The following is a 19,103-nucleotide window of genomic DNA, read 5'->3' on the forward strand; positions in this document are numbered from 1 at the left end:
ATATATAAGGACACAGTTTTTTTCTATTTTATATCTTAAAATAAAGTGCATTTTAAAGGCACCAAAAGTACCGATGTAATTGAGCAGGGCACGGTAGTTTCACAAAAAGATAAGCAAAGAGATTCATGCGAATAGATTTAACACTTCAAAAGGCACTCAACACATATATATGAAAAATGACAATCATTAGAAAATTTATATTGATGATGATGATAAAAGTTCAACACTTCAGTTCTTAAAACAATATTATGGAACAAACAAAATGCAAAGAGAACAGTTCTAAAAAGATCTTTCCAAACCATATTCATAGAAATAAAATCATATCAATGGTATAAAATTTGCTACTAATGTTTAGAGATTATACGTAATGTCAACAGACACTGCACCTGGCACATTCGAACTGCTCATAATATGATAGTGCAAGTATTAAAAAGAGTTATTCGATATATTGATCGCTCTTATTCTGTTTTTTTTATTTTCTAGTGAGTTCAAGCCCAGTATTACTTCATTTCAATTACCAAGATGATTATAAAAAGATATAACCAAGTCCTAGATAAACATTATAGGCTAATTATTGAAAAGAGTCACTGGTCCGCAGCTCATTTGCTAAACCAGAGATGAATAATAACTTTTCATCATAGGAGAAATCACAAGGGCCTATGTTTTAAAATTTAGAGTCCGATCAACTCTCCTTTTTAGCTCTTATCAATCTAAATTAAATTTGTTGTAGCATCTTCGAACGTGCATTAAATGCCTAAACCATAAGATATACTTTTAAGTTTCAAAATAGTCCCCTCACTGTTTACATAAGATCCCAGAGTCCATAAAAGTTCTACATTAGTCCCTAGACTTACTATTGGGCTAAAATAACCTGCATGGGGATTATTTAAGCCCATATTAAAAGAAATCCGAGAACTAAATTTGCATTTTATGGACTTTATGACTGAGATGACTCGCTGCAAAGAATCAGGGATTATTTTGACATTTTCTGATAAGATAATACTGGCATTGAAAAGCAAACCCCTCTTTAATGCTCAAAGAGGAATTAGGCAGTTGCATTCCTTATTAAAATGTTCACCGCTATATTTTTAAATTTTAAAAAATACTCGTTCAGCATGTTACATTCAAAATTTTATGATGAGAATTACAGTTAATAAATGTATCATGTGCAACATCATAATTGATAGCCTTAACCAAATATTTTACATGTTTGTATAATGCAAGATCTAGAATGTATCCACACATGAAATTTTTTTTTTATGTATAGCATTAGTCACACAGAAAAGCATCCTGTGTTCCAGTGGCTGATGTTGGCATTGTCACGTGACGAATAAGGTAGAAATTTATATTGTGGAAATATATAGAAAAAATTCAAACCCGTATCTGGGAGTAAGGACACAACTATTTATTTTAACATATATTGTGGATATTTTAGAGAATTTAAAGCCTCTCCTTTCTCCAGCTCTCCTTTCTCCACAAAAAAGGGTATAATTACACTTATACTACAAAACATTGTCTTTTTTTTTTATTTCTCCTGTAGTTATCAACGATACAACATTGAATATTTTTAGTATTTATAATGTGATGGATTTTATATTAAGGATTTTAGAATTATTATACATATATTTCATTTTTCTAGTGTAATTCAAATGATTGCTTATGCATAGGTAAGTTGGCATGTTTGTAAAAATCTAAATTTAAGCGTCAGATATGTAAATATATAAGAATCGAGTGGTATGTATTTAAATCTTCCTTAAAAAATATATGTGATTTATAATATTTAAATACATTTTTAAAATCATTTTTAAGGTTTAAAGAATTTTATGTCCAAAATGCCAAAACAACATTTTATCTAAAATATCATTTTATCTATGTTTTGCACATAGATGATAATGCAAGATATCTAAAATGACTTTATGCCATCATGGTATCAAATTACCATTTAAGCTAAACCACACAAATTAATTCATTTAAAGCTTAATTAATCCCTTTGTGATTAAATAAGTATTTACAATGGTTACTTTTATACCCTCATTTTTTCATTTGGATGGCATTCAAAACAATCATTTATTTAGCTTACTAGCTTTGGAGCAATCACAATGATAATCTCGGAGTTTATGAAAAATGATAAAAGGGGCAACTGATGTAAAATGATTGATTGGTTAAATGGGCAAACTACCCTCCCATTTTCCACATGCATGATGCAAATGAAATCTTTAAGAAGAAAATTTGTGGAATTTATCTCAATGCCCTCTTGCTTTTAATTTCAAGTGTAGAATTGTAATTATAAATAAAGATGCTTTTTGTATAAAACAAAAAGAAACTCATTTCAGTTTTAATTATGTCTTCATTTTTATAAGGCGGCCAACCATGTGGAACTAAGGAAAAGAGAAAAGGTGAGGAAAAAGATAGAAGAAGATGAGGAAAAAAAAGAAGATATTTTTGGTGAAATTCAACAAATTTTCAAGGTAGAAAAGCTTATACCGTAACAAAAAAGTTCAATTTCTTCCAGCATGCAATTTGAATTCAGGGTCCAATAAATGACAAGATCGTTATGATTTGTATGTGTTTTTTTATGTCCATGCCATGACCCTCATCGTGATCACACATAACATGTATCATATGTTGTCAAATATAACATTTTTCTTATTCATATATTATTCATGACTCAATCTTATTATGATTTTTTACATGGAATTTTGCTTTCTCCATGGAGCATATAAATTTAGTGTCCTTGAATGATTTTAAGATTTGTGATGAGCCCATCATAATCTTCAAATAATAAAAACATGATCTTTATCAAGTGGTACTATTGGGCATAACATGACACCGATGGTACAATTTGATAGTTTTATAAATTACTTAATTTGCACATATAACTCTTTAGTATTATCAAAATTACCCATGTTAACAATGTAATTTATGACACCTTGATGTATTTGTAGCTTGCATGCGCCATTTGACATAAAAATATTATATATTGCACATCTTATGAATCATCCAACATAATATCAATGTCATAAAGATGCAAAATCCAGTGGCTTACAGATTATTGCATTGCTATGTCACAATGTATTTGGAAAGGAAAGTTGTGGGTTTATCCACAGGAGTTATATTAAGATGCCCTGAGAGAGATCAAGTAGACGAGTTCATCTTTAATAATGTTTATGTGTGAGCAGTAATGGTGAGTTCTCTATTTAGTGTATAAGAGAAGTTAAGAGATAACAAACCGACAGACAACTGATTTGATGCATTAGCCCATTTTAGGAAGTTATTAAAAATAAAATGGATAACTCATGACACGACACTCTTTTTCTTGTACGCATCAAGATGATGGTTATGATTCAACCTATTTGATTATGATAAAAATGAATAAAAATCAGATGATAAGGGATGACCGGACACCCCATAACATGACTATATGCTATTTCTTGCTACAATATTGAGTGAAAGAAAACATGAATGTGTGATAAAAAATAATATAATAATTTAAGTGCAAACATTAATAATATTCCATTTTATACTCAAATTTCTACCCTAGCTATAATAATTACACAATTATGATTCATGCATACATCATGACCCTTCAAAAAAACATTTTATAGATATGATTGACAAATTAAGCATGCTATGACAAAACATAAATGTGTTGATATACATGACTTGTGATAATTTTGTGACATAGGATCAGTTCTTTATCTTGCATATGTTATATAATGAAATGGCAAAGAAATGATAAAAGATCATGCATATTGCTTTACCCACAATATAATAGAATTCTATGTTTCTTTTATTTCTAGGTGTGATTGTTATATTAAATGATGTAGGTGTCCATAGTGTTATGATGACAAAGCTTTCTAATCATATTTTATGAAAACTAATGATTTAACTGTTTATGAAATTGGAAGTTTAACCCTCTAGCAAACCTCATTAAAGTACATGTAGTGTGCCGAGGCGGTCTATAACACAAATGATCATAAAATTTCTTAAAATCTGGCATGATGTTAATTTTAATGATGCTAAATAGAATGATATCATGTTCATTTTGCAATAGTAGACGAAAAAATCATAATTTAAATGAGTGTGCAATGTTTATTCTCATATAGGAGATGAAAACATCATAATTTAAATGTGTACAATGATTATTCTCAAATAGGAGGTGCTTGGCACATGCACTTTATAGATTATATAATTTTTAGTAATGAGTAATCCACTGAATAATTCAAATTTAAAATAATACAACAACAACAACAACAAAGCCTTAATCACTCTATGTGAGGTCGGCTACATGAATCCTTTTTCTCCATTGCGTCCTAATTAGTGTCATATTTTCATTTAGTTTTAATAAATAAAGATAATTTTTTAAACAACAACCCCAAGTCTTCCTAGGTCTACCTCTGTCTTTCTTAACAGAAGTCGAATCTAAAACATCTACTCTCCTAATCGGATCATCAGATGGTTGACGTTTAATGTGAACAAACCATCTAAGACGACTCTCTCTAATTTTGTCCGTCACTGGAGCTACACCAACCCTATCAGAGATATATTCATCTCGCATTTTGTCTTTAAGTGTAAAGCCACTCATTCACCTAATCATTCTCATCTCAGCAACACTTAACTTAGTATTATGCATCGCTTTTAAAGGCCAACATTTAGCGTCATAGAGCATTGTAGGTCTTAGGTCTCACCAGCATATTATAAAATTTTCCTTCAAGTCTAAGCGGTACTTTTTTATCACACAAAAGGCCAGAAGCATTCCTCTATTTCAACCAACCAACTTGAATTCTACTATTAACATCCCCATCTATATCACCATCACTTTAAACAACAGAACCGAGATATCTAAATCATTCACACCTTTTAATAATTTGATCACCCAAAGTTACACTTTTGTCACTAGAGCTACCACTATTAAAATTACATTCCGTGTATTCAATTTTAGTTCTGAAGGCCTATGAAGGCCTTTAGACTCCAATGTAGACCTCCATAATTCAACTTTTTCCTGGGTTTTTCCTCTCGTCTTATCCACAAGAAGGATATCATCAACAAAAAACATAAACCAAGGTACATCCTCCTGTAAATGTCCTGTAAATTTAGAATAATAAAAAATATATTTTTTTTTGCATAACCCAAAAATAAGCCCTTGCCGAGCTGAAGAAAAGTCATTGCCAACAGTTACACCAGCCACCTTGGTCGGCCATCCCAACCAACTGGCCATACCCAACCAGCTGGTCACCAAGGGCTGACCATCGAGGGTCGATCACCGAGGGCGACCGTATGGGTCGGCCAACTGATGCCGACGAATCCCGCAGTGAGAATGCTCCAGAGAGATAGATTTAAGCAAAGAAAGGACCACGATACCCCTTACAACTCCCCTTAAAGCAGGGGCATAAATGTAATATTTTTCCCCTCTTTCTCTCTCTATAATAAAGGACCCCAAGATGTAAAAAGGGGGGTCTCTAGACTCTCTCTCTCAACCCCCATGTAAAAGAGAACTCTTTCCTTCTTGCCACTTAACTTTCAAGGTGTGTGAAATAAAAGGGGTAGAGCCCGGGAACAACCCTCTTTGCCCCTCCCCCACTACGAGACAACTCTTTCTCAGTTTCTTTCATTCTCTTTCTCCTTCTCTCGGATTTCGCGCTCTATCCCTGGGCACGAGCCAAATGACTGATTTGGGTTCAATACCCTAAAAAGTGCAGTAAGCGTGGAGCGTGTCACTAAAAAGAAGATGAGCCATCTGTTTTGGAGAAAGCATAAACCAGAAAAAGAAAAAAAAAAGAAAAAGAAGAAGAAAATAAGAGGAATAATAAAGAAAAATGACGAGTGACAAAAAGGAAAAGACAAGATATAAAGAAGAAAAAAAAAAGAAAGAAAGGAAAAGGAAGAAGTCTCTCAATTACCAAGAGGAAGAGGGTCCTTCACGGAGGAATAAAAAGATAAGTATCTTTTCTTTACCATGCTTACTTTTCTTAAATGAAGAAAGAAATAAAAAAAGAGAGAGAAAAAAAGAAAATAAATAAATATATTCTATCCTCCCATTTTAGTCTCTCCTCCGAGATGAACAATCCAAAAAACTATCTATCTCAACAAGGCCTCTTCTCCGGGACAAGCAAACAAAACCTCTCCACCGGAATGAGCGAACAAAACCTCTCCTCCCGGACGAGCGAAAAAAGCCTCTCCTTCGAAACGAGAGACAAAACCTCTCCACTAGGACAAGCGAACAAAGTCTCTCTTCCGGGACGAGCAAACAAAGCCCCCTCAAAGATGAGCAAACAAAGACTCTCCTCCAGGACAAGCAAACAAAACCTCCTCTAGAACGAGAGAATAAAAACTTTCTTCCGGAATGTGCAAGAGAATAATATTCTCAAAATCTACATATCAAAGGCCAACAAAAGGGTTGTTATAAAACTAAGTTGAACTAGAGGTTTATGAAATAATATTTTATGTACTTGTGAGTTTTTCATTCTTATCGTAGCTTCGCCTCCAAGAAGTAAAAAAAAATCGAGCAGGCTTTATGCATAACCCAAAAATAGGTCATCGCCGAGCTGAAGGAAATTCGTCACCGAAGTCGTCGCCAGCACCTACGCCAGCCACCCTGGTCGACCTTACCTACCCAGACAACTAGCCACCAAGGGCCGACCACCAAAGGCTGACCACCGAGGGCCGACCACTGGAGGCCGACCACTGAGGGCCGACCAACAAGGGTTGATCGCTTGGGCCTACCGCTTGGGTCGGTCACCTGATGCTGACGAATCCAAAGAGACAAATCTAAACAGGGAAAGGACGACGATATCCCTCAAAACTCTCCTAAACGTAGAGGCATAAATGTAATATTATTTCCCCTCTTTATCTCTCTATAAATTGAGGATCAGGGGTGTCTAGGCTCTCTCTCTCTCTCTCTCAATCCCCATGTAAAGGAGAGCTCTTCCCTTCATCCCACTTGTAACTTTCAGGTTGTGTGGAATAAAATGGGCCTAAGAGCCCGGGAACACTCATCTTTGGCCCCTGCCCATGGGGAAACCATTTCTCTATTTCTCTCATTTTATTTCTCCTTCCCTTGAATTCTGCACTCTATCCCTTGGGTACGAGCCAAAGGACAGATTTGGGTTCAACAATTTTGGAGATAAAAAACAAAGAATTAGTATGACAAATATTTATATTAAAAACTATCAATTAATATTATTAGAAGATAAACATATCTAGTTGTGATAAATTTAAGTATTTTGGATATATTATATAGAGACAACCGGAATGCACTTTAGGAGTTAATACTAAATGATTAAAACAAAAAATTGTGTAAGAAGTGCCATAAGATAAGATAATATATAGAGACATGCATCAATTATAAAAAACCACAATAATAACAACAATGTTAAATGAGATTAAGTGTTCGCTAGTTAAAAAGTAGCATAAGTCAGAATTTTGTGTTGAATGCATACAAAAATGGAAGGAATTGGTCATTAGAGGAATGTTTGAGTGATGTCTACTAAAGACAAAACAACTAAAAATACATTTGAGATGATTTGAATAGATACAACAAATTGGTAGAAAACATACTCATAAGATAAATATATAAAAATAATGTCAAAGGATTAAAGAGAGCAAGTGAAAGACAAGAAAACGTTGATAAAAGTTATCCAAAATGATATGCCAAACAATTACTTGAATGGGAGAGATTCTAAAATCCCTTAGACCTTAAGTAGAATGAAGCCAAACTCATGGACATTGAGGTGCCATTTAGTTTAATTGTCGGAATTTCATCGAAAAATCCAAAACTAAACATGCTCTTGTGGGAGCACTCCTAAGATGGGTAGCCTCCCAATGGAACAAAATCATGAGGCCATCACGCTAAAGTGGACAATGTCTGGATGAATAAGAGTTCGGGATGTTAGATTATGATTAATCTATGATAATGGGTTCTTAAAATGGGTCATAAATCCTCCATGAATCGCAAGGAATTCGTGAAGATTTGGTACAATCCTCACATTGCAACCTGATTTGCAGAATGAAACGCTCTAATGCTATAAGATGTTCGAATGGCATGAACAAGCTAAAAACAGTTCAGCCCACGTTAGCAATTAACTTACAAATCCGGATTGTTTCCCGTCGTCTCTGTAAAGCTCGCCTTAAATGGGAAAAGTGATTCTTTAATCCTATCCAACACATCCGAAGTATCAACATCGAAATAGGGCTTGTAAGCAGACACCATGAACTTTCGCATCCACCCAGTCTGGGTATCCTCGGAAATCCCATCAGCCGGTTTCGAGAACGTATCTGCGCATGGCCATGTCGCGAATCAAACCCTAGCTATCAACACAGAAAAAATGTACAAAAGCAGCGGAAACGGAAGACGAAATCGATAACACAAAACGACGGATCTGAACGAGATAGGTTTACAAACCATCTGCATCGATCGGTGGCTTGAAAACGCATGTAATCTTGCCCTTCGCTTCGGAGGGCGGAAAAGTATTTAGGTTAGACTCTGCAATGCCATGTGAAAACTCATCAAGATCTCCAAATTTAATCGTAAACCCTAATCTCGAGTCGAATTCTCACCTGTGAACTTAACAGCGACGTGGTCCGGGCCGGAAACCGCCTGCAGGCACAGTAGAAGAACGATGGTGTAAATTAGATCCGAAACTAGCCACTGCGAAATTCACAGAGGGAGAGAGAAGGGGTATAGAAAGCGGGGGCGGGCGGATATATATATACCGGTACAGATCCGGAGACTTTCTGGTTGTCGATGGTTGTGTAGCCACCGCCGGACATCATCTTCACCTTGCCGCGGGTGGTCCGAGGCTCTGTTTCTTCCTCTCCCTTTACTTTTCCGGTGCGCAAATGAGAAACCTTTCTTTTCACTACCCAATGAAAACTAGCTTATAGATGTGCCTATTTTCAAGAAAACGTTGATACCCAAATTCCTTAACAAAACAAACCTTTATCCCACCAACGGATATTGGCTACAAATTTTTATTTAATTTTAATAATTTATGTTCGTTTTTTAAAATTATGTCTAAGGGCCTGTTTGGGGCAGCTTCTTTGATGCGGTGACGTTTTGAAAACGCACTTGACGTGTTTAGATAAACTGCGTTTTGGCAGTTTTAGCGTTTTCAAAACTCATAAAACACCGTTTTCTCACCCCACCTATCTAGATTCGGTGGGAGCTTATTGACAATGGTCTGACTTTTCCAAAAAAAAATAAAAATTTGTAATAGCCACCGCACCTAGTTTATCAGCAGATTATTCAATGAGTTACAACTGCCCTAAACAGTCCCTAAGTCTTTTTAGGTATGTCTTTGCCATTCTTAACATAAGTAGAATTTAAAACATCTACTCTTTCATCCATATCACAGAAAGACTCGTTTCACATTTGTCAAGTCATTTATCCACTTAAGCATTCTCATCTCAACAACACTTGATTTTATCTTAGGCTTCTCTTTTAAAGACCAACATTCTGCGACATAAATCAATGCAGGTCTCACCACCATTTTATAAAATTTAGCAAGCACAAACATTGTGTATCCAGGGAATAGAATAGTCGATTTTATTAATAAATTAAGACAATTTATTTTAAAGGGGAATATCTCAAAGATAAAAAAAAATGTTTGTGATTTTTTCTAATATTTTAATGGAGCAAATACAAAATATTGTCTATATTTATAATAATCACAAAATATCAATCTATAATTGTACTAATGGGTAAGATTAAGTTTTGATTTAAAAGAGTGAGATTGTAACTAATTAATTGTGAATGTTTCTATTCCTTCTAAATTTAAATTTTCATTTCAAAGTTAATTAGTTTATTTTGATTCATTAAAGATTAAAAAAATCAAAATTTATCTACCATCACCTCATGTGTTGAAATGAGTTGTTAGGGTAAAATTAAATTTGAGTTGAGCTGAAAATAAAATTAAGAAATCTGGAAGTCACTGGTTGTACACAAAAATAAATTTGGCATTCAACATTAAGGTCCTTAAAACATAAATACAAAAAGAATGATTTATGATCAAAATAATTAATATACACCATCCAAGAAATTATATTTAGATTTTGGCTAAAATCATCAAAATTTTGCTCTTAAAAGTATAAACATTCCCCCATTTTTCATATGAAGATGATTGACACTAGAAAAAGAAACCTTGGGATTCTAAAGGACTAACGTTCAATGTTGATGATGATTGCCAATAACTATCATTACCTTATTTTATCGTTTGAGCATTTTTGCTCAATTGTAGTCACATGTTGTCAATTTCTGATTATTATCATTTGATTACTATCAATCTTAATGTTCTCATCTACGATTAAAAGATTACACAGATACTTAGTGTATCAAAATCTCATATATATTTTTTATTATTTTAGGGTAAACAAATTTTTATTATCTTAATTAAAATAGTGGATTAGTTTATCTCAACTAAACTTGATCTTTTTTTTCTTTTTTGCTATTTTACATGAAACTTCTAGCAACTATTATAAAACAAATTTTTTTATTTTTGCATGAGCAAGGTCTTCAAATAAATCTAAGATATCTAATGTTGTTATCGTGAATATTCTAACACTCACACACTAATGTAGTCATTTGTAAAGGCACAATTAGTAGATATTTTGATGTTAGCATAATGATAAAGTTTTGAAGCAAAATTAAACGAAGATAATAAAACAAATAAATTAAAGATCACAAACACAATATTAGTTATGCATTTTAATGAAATTCACTTACGTCCACAATCTTTTCAATGATTCAATATTCTCTAAGTTTCAAAATAGACGGGCAAATGAAAGTTTTCTTTTCATAAAAAATCAATGTTAAAATTTGAGATATTACTTTCTTAATTTCAATGATTGAAATAAACGTTTTATAAAGAGCCTTGTTTTCTTAATCATAAATGCAAGAGAGTAACCCCCTATCTAGTCCTAGTTGTTTTCTCTTTTTATCATTTTATTTTATTGTTTCAACTCATTTCGTATTAGTTGTGTCAACCATTCCTAGCATGCTAAACCTCAAGTCCCAAATGTGCTTATATGATATAGAAGTCCTAGATATTTCCTTCTTTGGAGTCAATAAGAGCGACTATCGTCAAGAGGAAGCATTCAACTATTACTTGATTGTGAAGTCTTATCCAATATGGATCCAAAAATCTCTTGTAAATGTCTAATAAATTTCTTCAACATAAGAATCCTATATCTAATATGAAGGACTTCAAGCTCAAATGTAATCACAACATTTCTCCATATTGTATTAGCCAAAATCTAAATATTTTTAATTAAAGTTTTTGGCTATATATAGGATGAGACTTCACATTCATGTAAGAGTTGAATGCTTCCTCTCTTCCTCCTGATGATAGTTTCTTTTCTTGACTCCGAATAAGCCACGGTCTATAACTCGTGTGTTATACATGTATATTTGGGACTTTGAGGATTAACATATAAAGATTGATTGAAAAAACCAATACGAGAAGAGTTGAAACAATAAAATAAAAACATTAAAATATATAAGATAATACTCTCTTTCATTTATGATTTTTAAAAAAGACCCTTTATGAAACTTTTATTTTAATCATTGAAATTAAGAAAGTAATATCTCAAATTTTAACATTGATTTTTTATGAAAAGAAAACTTTCATTTGCCCGTCTATTTTGAAACTTAGAGAATATTGAATCATTGAAAAGATTGTGGACGTAAGTGAATTTCATTAAAATGCATAACTAATATTGTGTTTGTGATCTTTAATTTATTTGTTTTATTATCTTCGTTTAATTTTGCTTCAAAACTTTATCATTATGCTAACATCAAAATATCTACTAATTGTGCCTTTACAAATGACTACATTAGTGTGTGAGTGTTAGAATATTCACGATAACAACATTAGATATCTTAGATTTTAAATAGATGATGGTGATTAGTGATTTATAACTGAGGATTATAATTGAGTAAAGTTGTTCAAATCATGATAATAAAATAATGATAGTTACTAGCAATGATCATCAACATTGAACGTTATATTTTTTAAATTTTAAGATTTTTTTTTGGGCTTCAAAGAGTTTTGATAAATAGATGATGGTGATTAGTGATTTATAATTGATGATTATAATTGAGTAAAGTTGTTCAAATGATGATAATAAAATAATGATAGTTACTAGTAATGATCATCAACATTGAACGTTAGATTTTTTAAATTTTAAGATTTTTTTTTGGGCTTCAATCATCTTCATATGAAAAGTGGGGGCTTATTTATACTATTTTAAAGGTAATATTATGATGATTTTAACCAAAATCTATATACAATCTATTGGATGGTGTATATTGATTTTTTTTTAATCATAAATCATTATTTTTCTATTTCTACGTTAATGACTTTAGTATTAAATGATTTGAGCTCCTTGGATTTCTTTATTTTGAGCCACTTATTTGATTATAAAAATGTAAAAAATATAGATCATTTAGTAATAATGCTCTAAGTTTTCAAGTGCACTTCAAGTGCTAGACATGAGCTCATTTGACCTTAGATTGAATTATTTTGATATCATTGACTTTTCAAGAATCCAGTTCAACAATAATTTTGAGTTGTGCCTAATCAAGTAAATTCTTTAACAATATCCAAATCATTTTGGTCCTATGATATATATATATATATATATATTAAGAGTGTTTGAGGCAAATGCAGCCTTCTAGCCACCCTCATGTGCATTCGAGGACCGCCCTCACTATCAGCAAACTGGCTAGAGAGGGATTTGAACTAGTGTCCTTAGGAGGCTTACGACCTTCAAAGAGGTTGCTCTACCAACAGACCACGGCTCGCGGCACAAAATATGTGCGTGTGTGTGTGTAATTTTTTGTAAAAATTGTTATAACACTTGCAAAAAAAAGTCAATCTAGAATTTTGAAATAATAAAAAAAAAGTTTTACTCACTTCTTGCAAGAAAAAAAATCATTTTAATCATGGAATAATGTTAAGAAAATTACTTGCTTTAAAAGGATAAATCATTTTGTTCTTCAAGACAGAAAAAAACAGTTCATATATAAAATTAATGAACAATATCAAACTAATTACAACATATTTGGATACTTTGTGGATTAAATATTAATTAGGAGAAACTAATGAGACATCAAAAATAATTATATATTGTCGAGTATTCTTATTTCTATAATCTAACTGTGGCTTAAAATGCCTTTTTTTTATGCATTCAAAATTTAATTTAGTGAACATTCTTAGGAGTATTGAAAGGAAGACAATGTTAAGGGGATTTATATACAAAGCACTAAAAATTTTTAATATTACGTAAAACCTCTCTTAGAAGTTCGTCGAACGTCGAATCTCACCACTGAAATACTTTGTTTCCATTAACAACTTAGGGACTGATTGAGAGGGATTAGAGTAAAATTTAACTCAAATCATGCCAAACATAAAAAATGACATCTATAAATCATACGTGATGCGTGCAAGAAAATTCGCTGCGGTAGAGTGATAGATCATCATCTTAGAGTTGCACGAAGATTCAACACACACTCAGATGAGAAAGAACAATGAGTAGAGACATCATATGTTTTTACATGGAAAACTCAGGAAGGAAAAAACCACGGGAATTGACTCAATTATAAAACAACCAATATAAGTTGATGATTACAAAGACCTTTTTGTTTCATAAGTGAGAAATAGTTACAAAGTCTACCGAATTACAACGTCGACATGCAGAGGAACATGTTGCAAGAAGCGGGTGGCGACTGATTGAAATCGACAATAGTCGACAGGTGGTGGTCGATGACAGCCGGTTGTGGTCGACTGTAGTCGATGATGATCAATAACAACAGACGGCGGTCAACGCCGATATGAGCAATGCAGGAGTTCATTTCATTCTCAAAGCTTCAAACTTTTTCTTGAACTTCAAGCTCTCCTCCTCCCCTCTCATGAGAGGGGTGAGGTTTTATTTATAAAATTCAATGTACACTTACTACAAGAATATAAATCACTTTGATCGGATGTCTCAAATGCCCTCCCTCGATGATACAATGTTCGATGGATATGCGAGTGCTTTAATGATGTTCAAATTGGGTGATCTTGGGCTCGTTTAATTCTTCTTGTCGAGACACTCGATTTGACCATAAGCTCTTGAGATTCGTCATTTGTTTGACCTTCCAAATGTGTCTGAAATACTTCCAAACAAGATTTAATGGTTTGATCTAAGCTTGATTTGACTTGGAATTTATCAATTTTAGTATTATTGGGACTATCTCGTCGAACTAGTAGTTTTAGTATAAGTTTGTATACTAAAACTGGAGCTCCAAATGACTATTAATAGAAATTTTAATAATTCTTGCTCGATAGATTGTCTTGAGATCCGTGTAATACATCGAGATTCATGCTGAATGATGAAGATTTGTTATTGGCGTATCAATTGCCCCTACTTTCCGGTAGAACCATCTTCATATTATTTTTGAAGATCATATTATTTTTCATCAAATTCACAACCGTTTTTTAATAAGTCACAACTAACCCAAACAATATATATATATATATATATACAATATATATATATATAATATTATATTGCATTAAAAATGAATCATTTCTTAAAAATTAAAATAATATTATTTTTGATTTGCTATGAAAAATTTGAGTGACATAAGCATAAAATTTTAAATTTAGGAGTTCAATATAAAAATAGATAATATTTCTGAAAATACCACATCAAATTTTTGGGACTTATATACTACATAATTCTTATGCATTACATATCTAATAACTAAATATTTCTATATATTTTATAACACTTAATTTTTTATATCACATGAATAAATTACATCTCTTATTAACATATTAAAAAGTTAAGTATATCTTTTCAAACTTAGATAAATCTAAAGTAATTGAATGCTTGGATGAAGGGTTGTAAATATAAAAGAAATTAAATTTTAAATATTAGATACGTAAATACATAGAAATTACATGGTATTTATGAAAATCTTCCATAATTTTTTTTGGCCCGGCGAAGCCATGTTCTCTCTTTCCTGCTGGTATGGCGGTCGCCGCTAAAACCCCATCTAAACCCCTACCAACTGCCTGCTTCTTCACTCTCCCCTTCAAATTTCAGCGACCCACAATCCTTAATCTCTACGCCTACCGAATCAATCCCCTCATCGTTCTCAAAAACGCCAAAGAGCTCCACTCTCTCACTCCAAACACGACCTCAAGCCCTACATCCGATCTCAACCCTGAAATCAGCCGTCTTTGCCTCAACGGGGATCTCGTGCAGGCTCTGCAACTCCTGAAATCATCTGAAGAAGACGCATTGGAAGAGGAAACCTACATCGCACTCCTACGGCTGTGCGAATGGCGGAGAGCAGCTCCAGAAGGCTCCCAAGTTTACTCCCATATCTCATCTTCAAATACTCGATTGAGCCTTCGGCTTGGAAATGCGCTGTTGAGCTTGTTCGTTAGGGTTCATGAGCTTCTTGTTGCCTGGGCTGTCTTCGGGAAAATGATTGAAAGAGATGTTTTTTCTTGGAATATAATGGTGGGCGGGTATGCGAAGGCGGGTTTCTTTGACGAAGCTTTGAATTTGTATTATAGAATGTTATGGGCTGGTGTCAAACCTGATTTATATACCTTTCCCTGTGTCCTGAGGACCTGCGGCGGTGTTCCAGATTTGGTTAGAGGGAGGGAGATTCATGCTCATGTGATTAGGTTTGGCTTTTGTTCAGAAGTTGATGTCCTAAATGCTTTAATAACCATGTATGCCAAGTGCGGTTATTTTTACCATGCTCGGAGAGTGTTTGATGATATGCCTCTTAGGGATTGCATCTCTTGGAACGCTATGATATCTGGGTATGTTGAGAATGGTGAACATTTGGAAGGTTTACGTCTGTTTTTGATGATGAGAGATCAGTCTGTGGAGCCAGATCTGATGACAATGACCAGCGTGATTTCTGGTTATGGCTTCCTCTTCGATGAGAAAGCGGGGAGGGAGATGCATGGATTTGCCATAAAGAAGGGTTTTGGCCTCCACACCTCGCTCCACAATTCATTGATTGAGATGTATTCTAATTTCGGAAGATTGATGGAAGCCGAGAAGCTGTTCTCGAGGATGGCTTCTAAAGACGTAGTTTCTTGGACTGCCATGATTTCTGGTTTTGAGAAAAACAGATCACCAGAAATGGCTTTATATGTGTTTGAACAGATGAAGGCAGAGAATGCAGCCCCCGATGAGATCACCATTGCGAGTGTGCTTTCTTCCTGCTCTTCCTCGGGACGTGTTGATGTTGGCATCGAGCTGCAAGAGCTGGCACAAAAAAACGGTCTAATGCCATACACCATTGTTGGAAATACTCTACTTGATATGTATTCCAAGTCTAGCTGCATTGATAAAGCTGTTGAAATATTCAAATTAATGCCAGAGAAGGATGTGATTTCTTGGAGTTCTATCATATCAGGGTTCAGAATTAACCATATGAACCATGAAGCTCTGGCATTCTTTCGCCAAATGCAAGTTAACATAAAGCCCAACTCCATTACACTTACTGTTGCTCTCTCTGCTTGTGCTGCCATTGGAGCTCTGATGTGTGGGAAGGAGATCCACGCTTATGCTCTTAGAAGTGGATTGGATTTTCAGGGCTTTTTGCCAAATGCCATTTTAGACCTTTATGTCAAGTGTGGAAAGACTGAATATGCTCTGACACAATTTAAATTACATGAAACAAAAGACGTTGGCTCGTGGAATATAATGTTGAGTGGGTATTTGGGGAGAGGGCATGGAGATCTTGCAATTTCACTATTTTGCAAGATGGAAGAGGAAGGAGTCCAGCCTGATGAAGTCACATTTGTCTCTCTTTTGTGTGCTTGTAGTAGATCCGGCTTGGTGAGCCACGGTTTGTACTATTTTGGCTGCATGAGAGCCAAATATGGCGTTACTCCAAATCTTTGCCATTATAGTTGCATTGTGGATCTACTTGGACGTGCCGGGCATTTGGAAGAAGCTCACAAATTTATACAAGACATGCCTATCAAGCCAGATGTAGCTATTTGGGGAGCCCTGTTGAATGCATGCCGCATCCATCGGAATTTTGAGCTCGGTGAACTTTCAGCTAAGTTTATATTCGAACAAGATTGTACGAGTCTTGGATATTACATGCTGTTGTGTAACTTTTATTTGGATGTCGGAATGTGGGATAAGGTGGCGAAAGTCAGGAAGGTGATGCGAGAGAGGGGGTTGATGGTGAATCCTGGATGTAGTTGGGTGGAAGCAAAGGGAACGGTTCATGCTTTTTTAAGCGGCGATGAGTCACATCCACAGATGAAGGAGATTAATGCAGTTTTAACTGGATTTTACAGTAGGATTGAGGTAGATAGCCCTGACGTGCTGAAGGCTGGATTCAGAGATGATATCGAAGCTTCAAAAGCTGATATCTTTTGTGGGCACAGTGAGAGATTGGCCGTCGCTTTTGGTCTCATTACGAGCACACCTGGTACGCCCATTCAGGTCACGAAAAATCTGTATATGTGTAGAAGCTGTCATTTTATTGTTAAGTGGATATCAAAGTTTGTTCGTAGGGATATTACTGTAAGGGATACTGAGGGGTTTCATCTGTTCAAGGATGGGAGGTGCTCTTGTGGAGATGAGGGATATTGGGGAAGAAATAGTGGCTAAGGGAATCCATTAAAATTTTCTGATCCGCAGGTATAATCATGTTACACAGTTTTGTAAATGGTGTGAGTAGAAGAGGATAGGCAGAAGGTGCAGAACACCATTGATTGTGTTTAGAGGGTGCTGCATTTTGAAGAAATGAAAGATATACAACAATTGAAATGATGAATATTACTGCTCATACGCTGCTGAAGGTAGATATTACTAACTTAAGGTTTTTATTAGCTTAATCATTAGGAGTAGGAGTATTAGGCTATTGTTGATTTATTAATTTTCGAAGTAATATATCAAAATAAAGAGATTCTGATCTGATTTTGTTGATTTATTGTTTTCCAATGTGCGCTGATCTGCTCAATTTTGGGGTAAAGCAAATCATGTTTGGGAAAATCATAATAAACTCCATTTTGTATGAAATCATCTGCAAATAACTTATGAAATCAATGGAATATGAAGTGAGCCTAAGTTCTTTTAGTATAATATATTTGCCTCATGAAGTTTAATAAATAGAGAATTAGCATGGGTTTTAAGGATTTAAAATGAGTTCCACAAATTATGAAAATATTTGAATAAAACTTAGGCTTTTCATCATGCTACCAAACCAATTTCAAGCAAAATTATAAACTACATATAGATAAAATTATTTATAAAATATAAACTAAATATTCTTATTTTTTCTCATACATGCATTTAGAATAATAGAGGAGCATAAATTTAGATCATTTTTAGAACCAAAAAAAGGTTCTTTTCAGATGTCTTCATCATTCTTAAGTCCTCAGTACACTTTTAAAACACAAACACTAGACTGTAATCTCAAGTTCTTGATCTTGCACCGCATCTTCTACGTTTGTTCATGTCTAGATCTCCTCCAAAAACAAGTATTTCATGCTAGTTCAATGAACATGATCATCATTCTTTATAGTTGGTTTTCAAATTGAATCATCTTTACAAAGATTTAACAATTTATTAAATGACAGATATTATGGTCATCATTATTATTAAATCACCAAAGGTCTTGTACAGTTGATTCCCTCTTGCTATCTGTTGTAACTAACTTTTGTCAGCATTATTGTTCTTGGTATCTATTACTCTATATAAAGATCATAATATAATCGGCTGTTGTATGATTGAATAAAATTCATTTTGGTTTTTGTCTTTTCCACTCTTTGTCTCTGTTCTTGCCATAGTCAATTACATCAAAAAAGATCTTTTAGTTCTCACTTCATATACTCCAAATATATATATATATGATTAAATAAGAATGATATAGTAGCCTGACATATGTTTGCTTCTCTAAGCCTCAATAATAAAGTTTCAAAGATAATAAATAGGAATTAATATATAAGATAATAAATAGGAATTAATAAATAGATAATAAATAGGAATTAACATATGTTTGCTTCTCTAAGCCTCAATAATAAAGTTTCAAATAAGATATATTAATTCCTATTTATTATCTTTGAAACTTT

General features: G+C 33.7%; 2 protein-coding genes across 2 annotated transcripts in view; one reads left to right on the forward strand and one right to left on the reverse strand.

Annotated features, from left to right (window-relative positions):
- LOC110025124 (protein YIPF1 homolog) overlaps positions 1-8,899 on the reverse strand; it is a gene marked incomplete at its 3' end in the record, with an annotated part of 9,424 nt that extends 525 nt beyond the window's left edge. The window contains 4 exon segments of the mRNA XM_020725412.1: positions 8,088-8,274; positions 8,402-8,482; positions 8,557-8,596; positions 8,713-8,899. Of these exon segments, the coding sequence (XP_020581071.1) occupies positions 8,088-8,274; positions 8,402-8,482; positions 8,557-8,596; positions 8,713-8,772 (368 nt within the window).
- Positions 8,900-14,993: 6,094 nt separating this feature from the next.
- Positions 14,994-17,875, forward strand: LOC110025145 (pentatricopeptide repeat-containing protein At1g15510, chloroplastic). Its single transcript, XM_020725437.1, has one exon. The coding sequence runs from the start codon at positions 15,013-15,015 to the stop codon at positions 17,638-17,640; it is 2,628 nt and encodes an 875-aa protein (XP_020581096.1). The 5' UTR covers positions 14,994-15,012; the 3' UTR covers positions 17,641-17,875.
- Positions 17,876-19,103: the final 1,228 nt, after the last annotated feature.

The sequence above is a fragment of the Phalaenopsis equestris genome, unplaced genomic scaffold (assembly GCF_001263595.1).
Source record: "Phalaenopsis equestris unplaced genomic scaffold, ASM126359v1 Scaffold000291, whole genome shotgun sequence".
NCBI lineage: Eukaryota > Viridiplantae > Streptophyta > Magnoliopsida > Asparagales > Orchidaceae > Phalaenopsis > Phalaenopsis equestris.

Excerpts from the sequence above, each read along its gene's own strand:
- LOC110025145 (XM_020725437.1), top strand. The coding sequence starts at position 15,013 with ATGGCGGTCGCCGCTAAAACCCCATCTAAACCCCTACCAACTGCCTGC.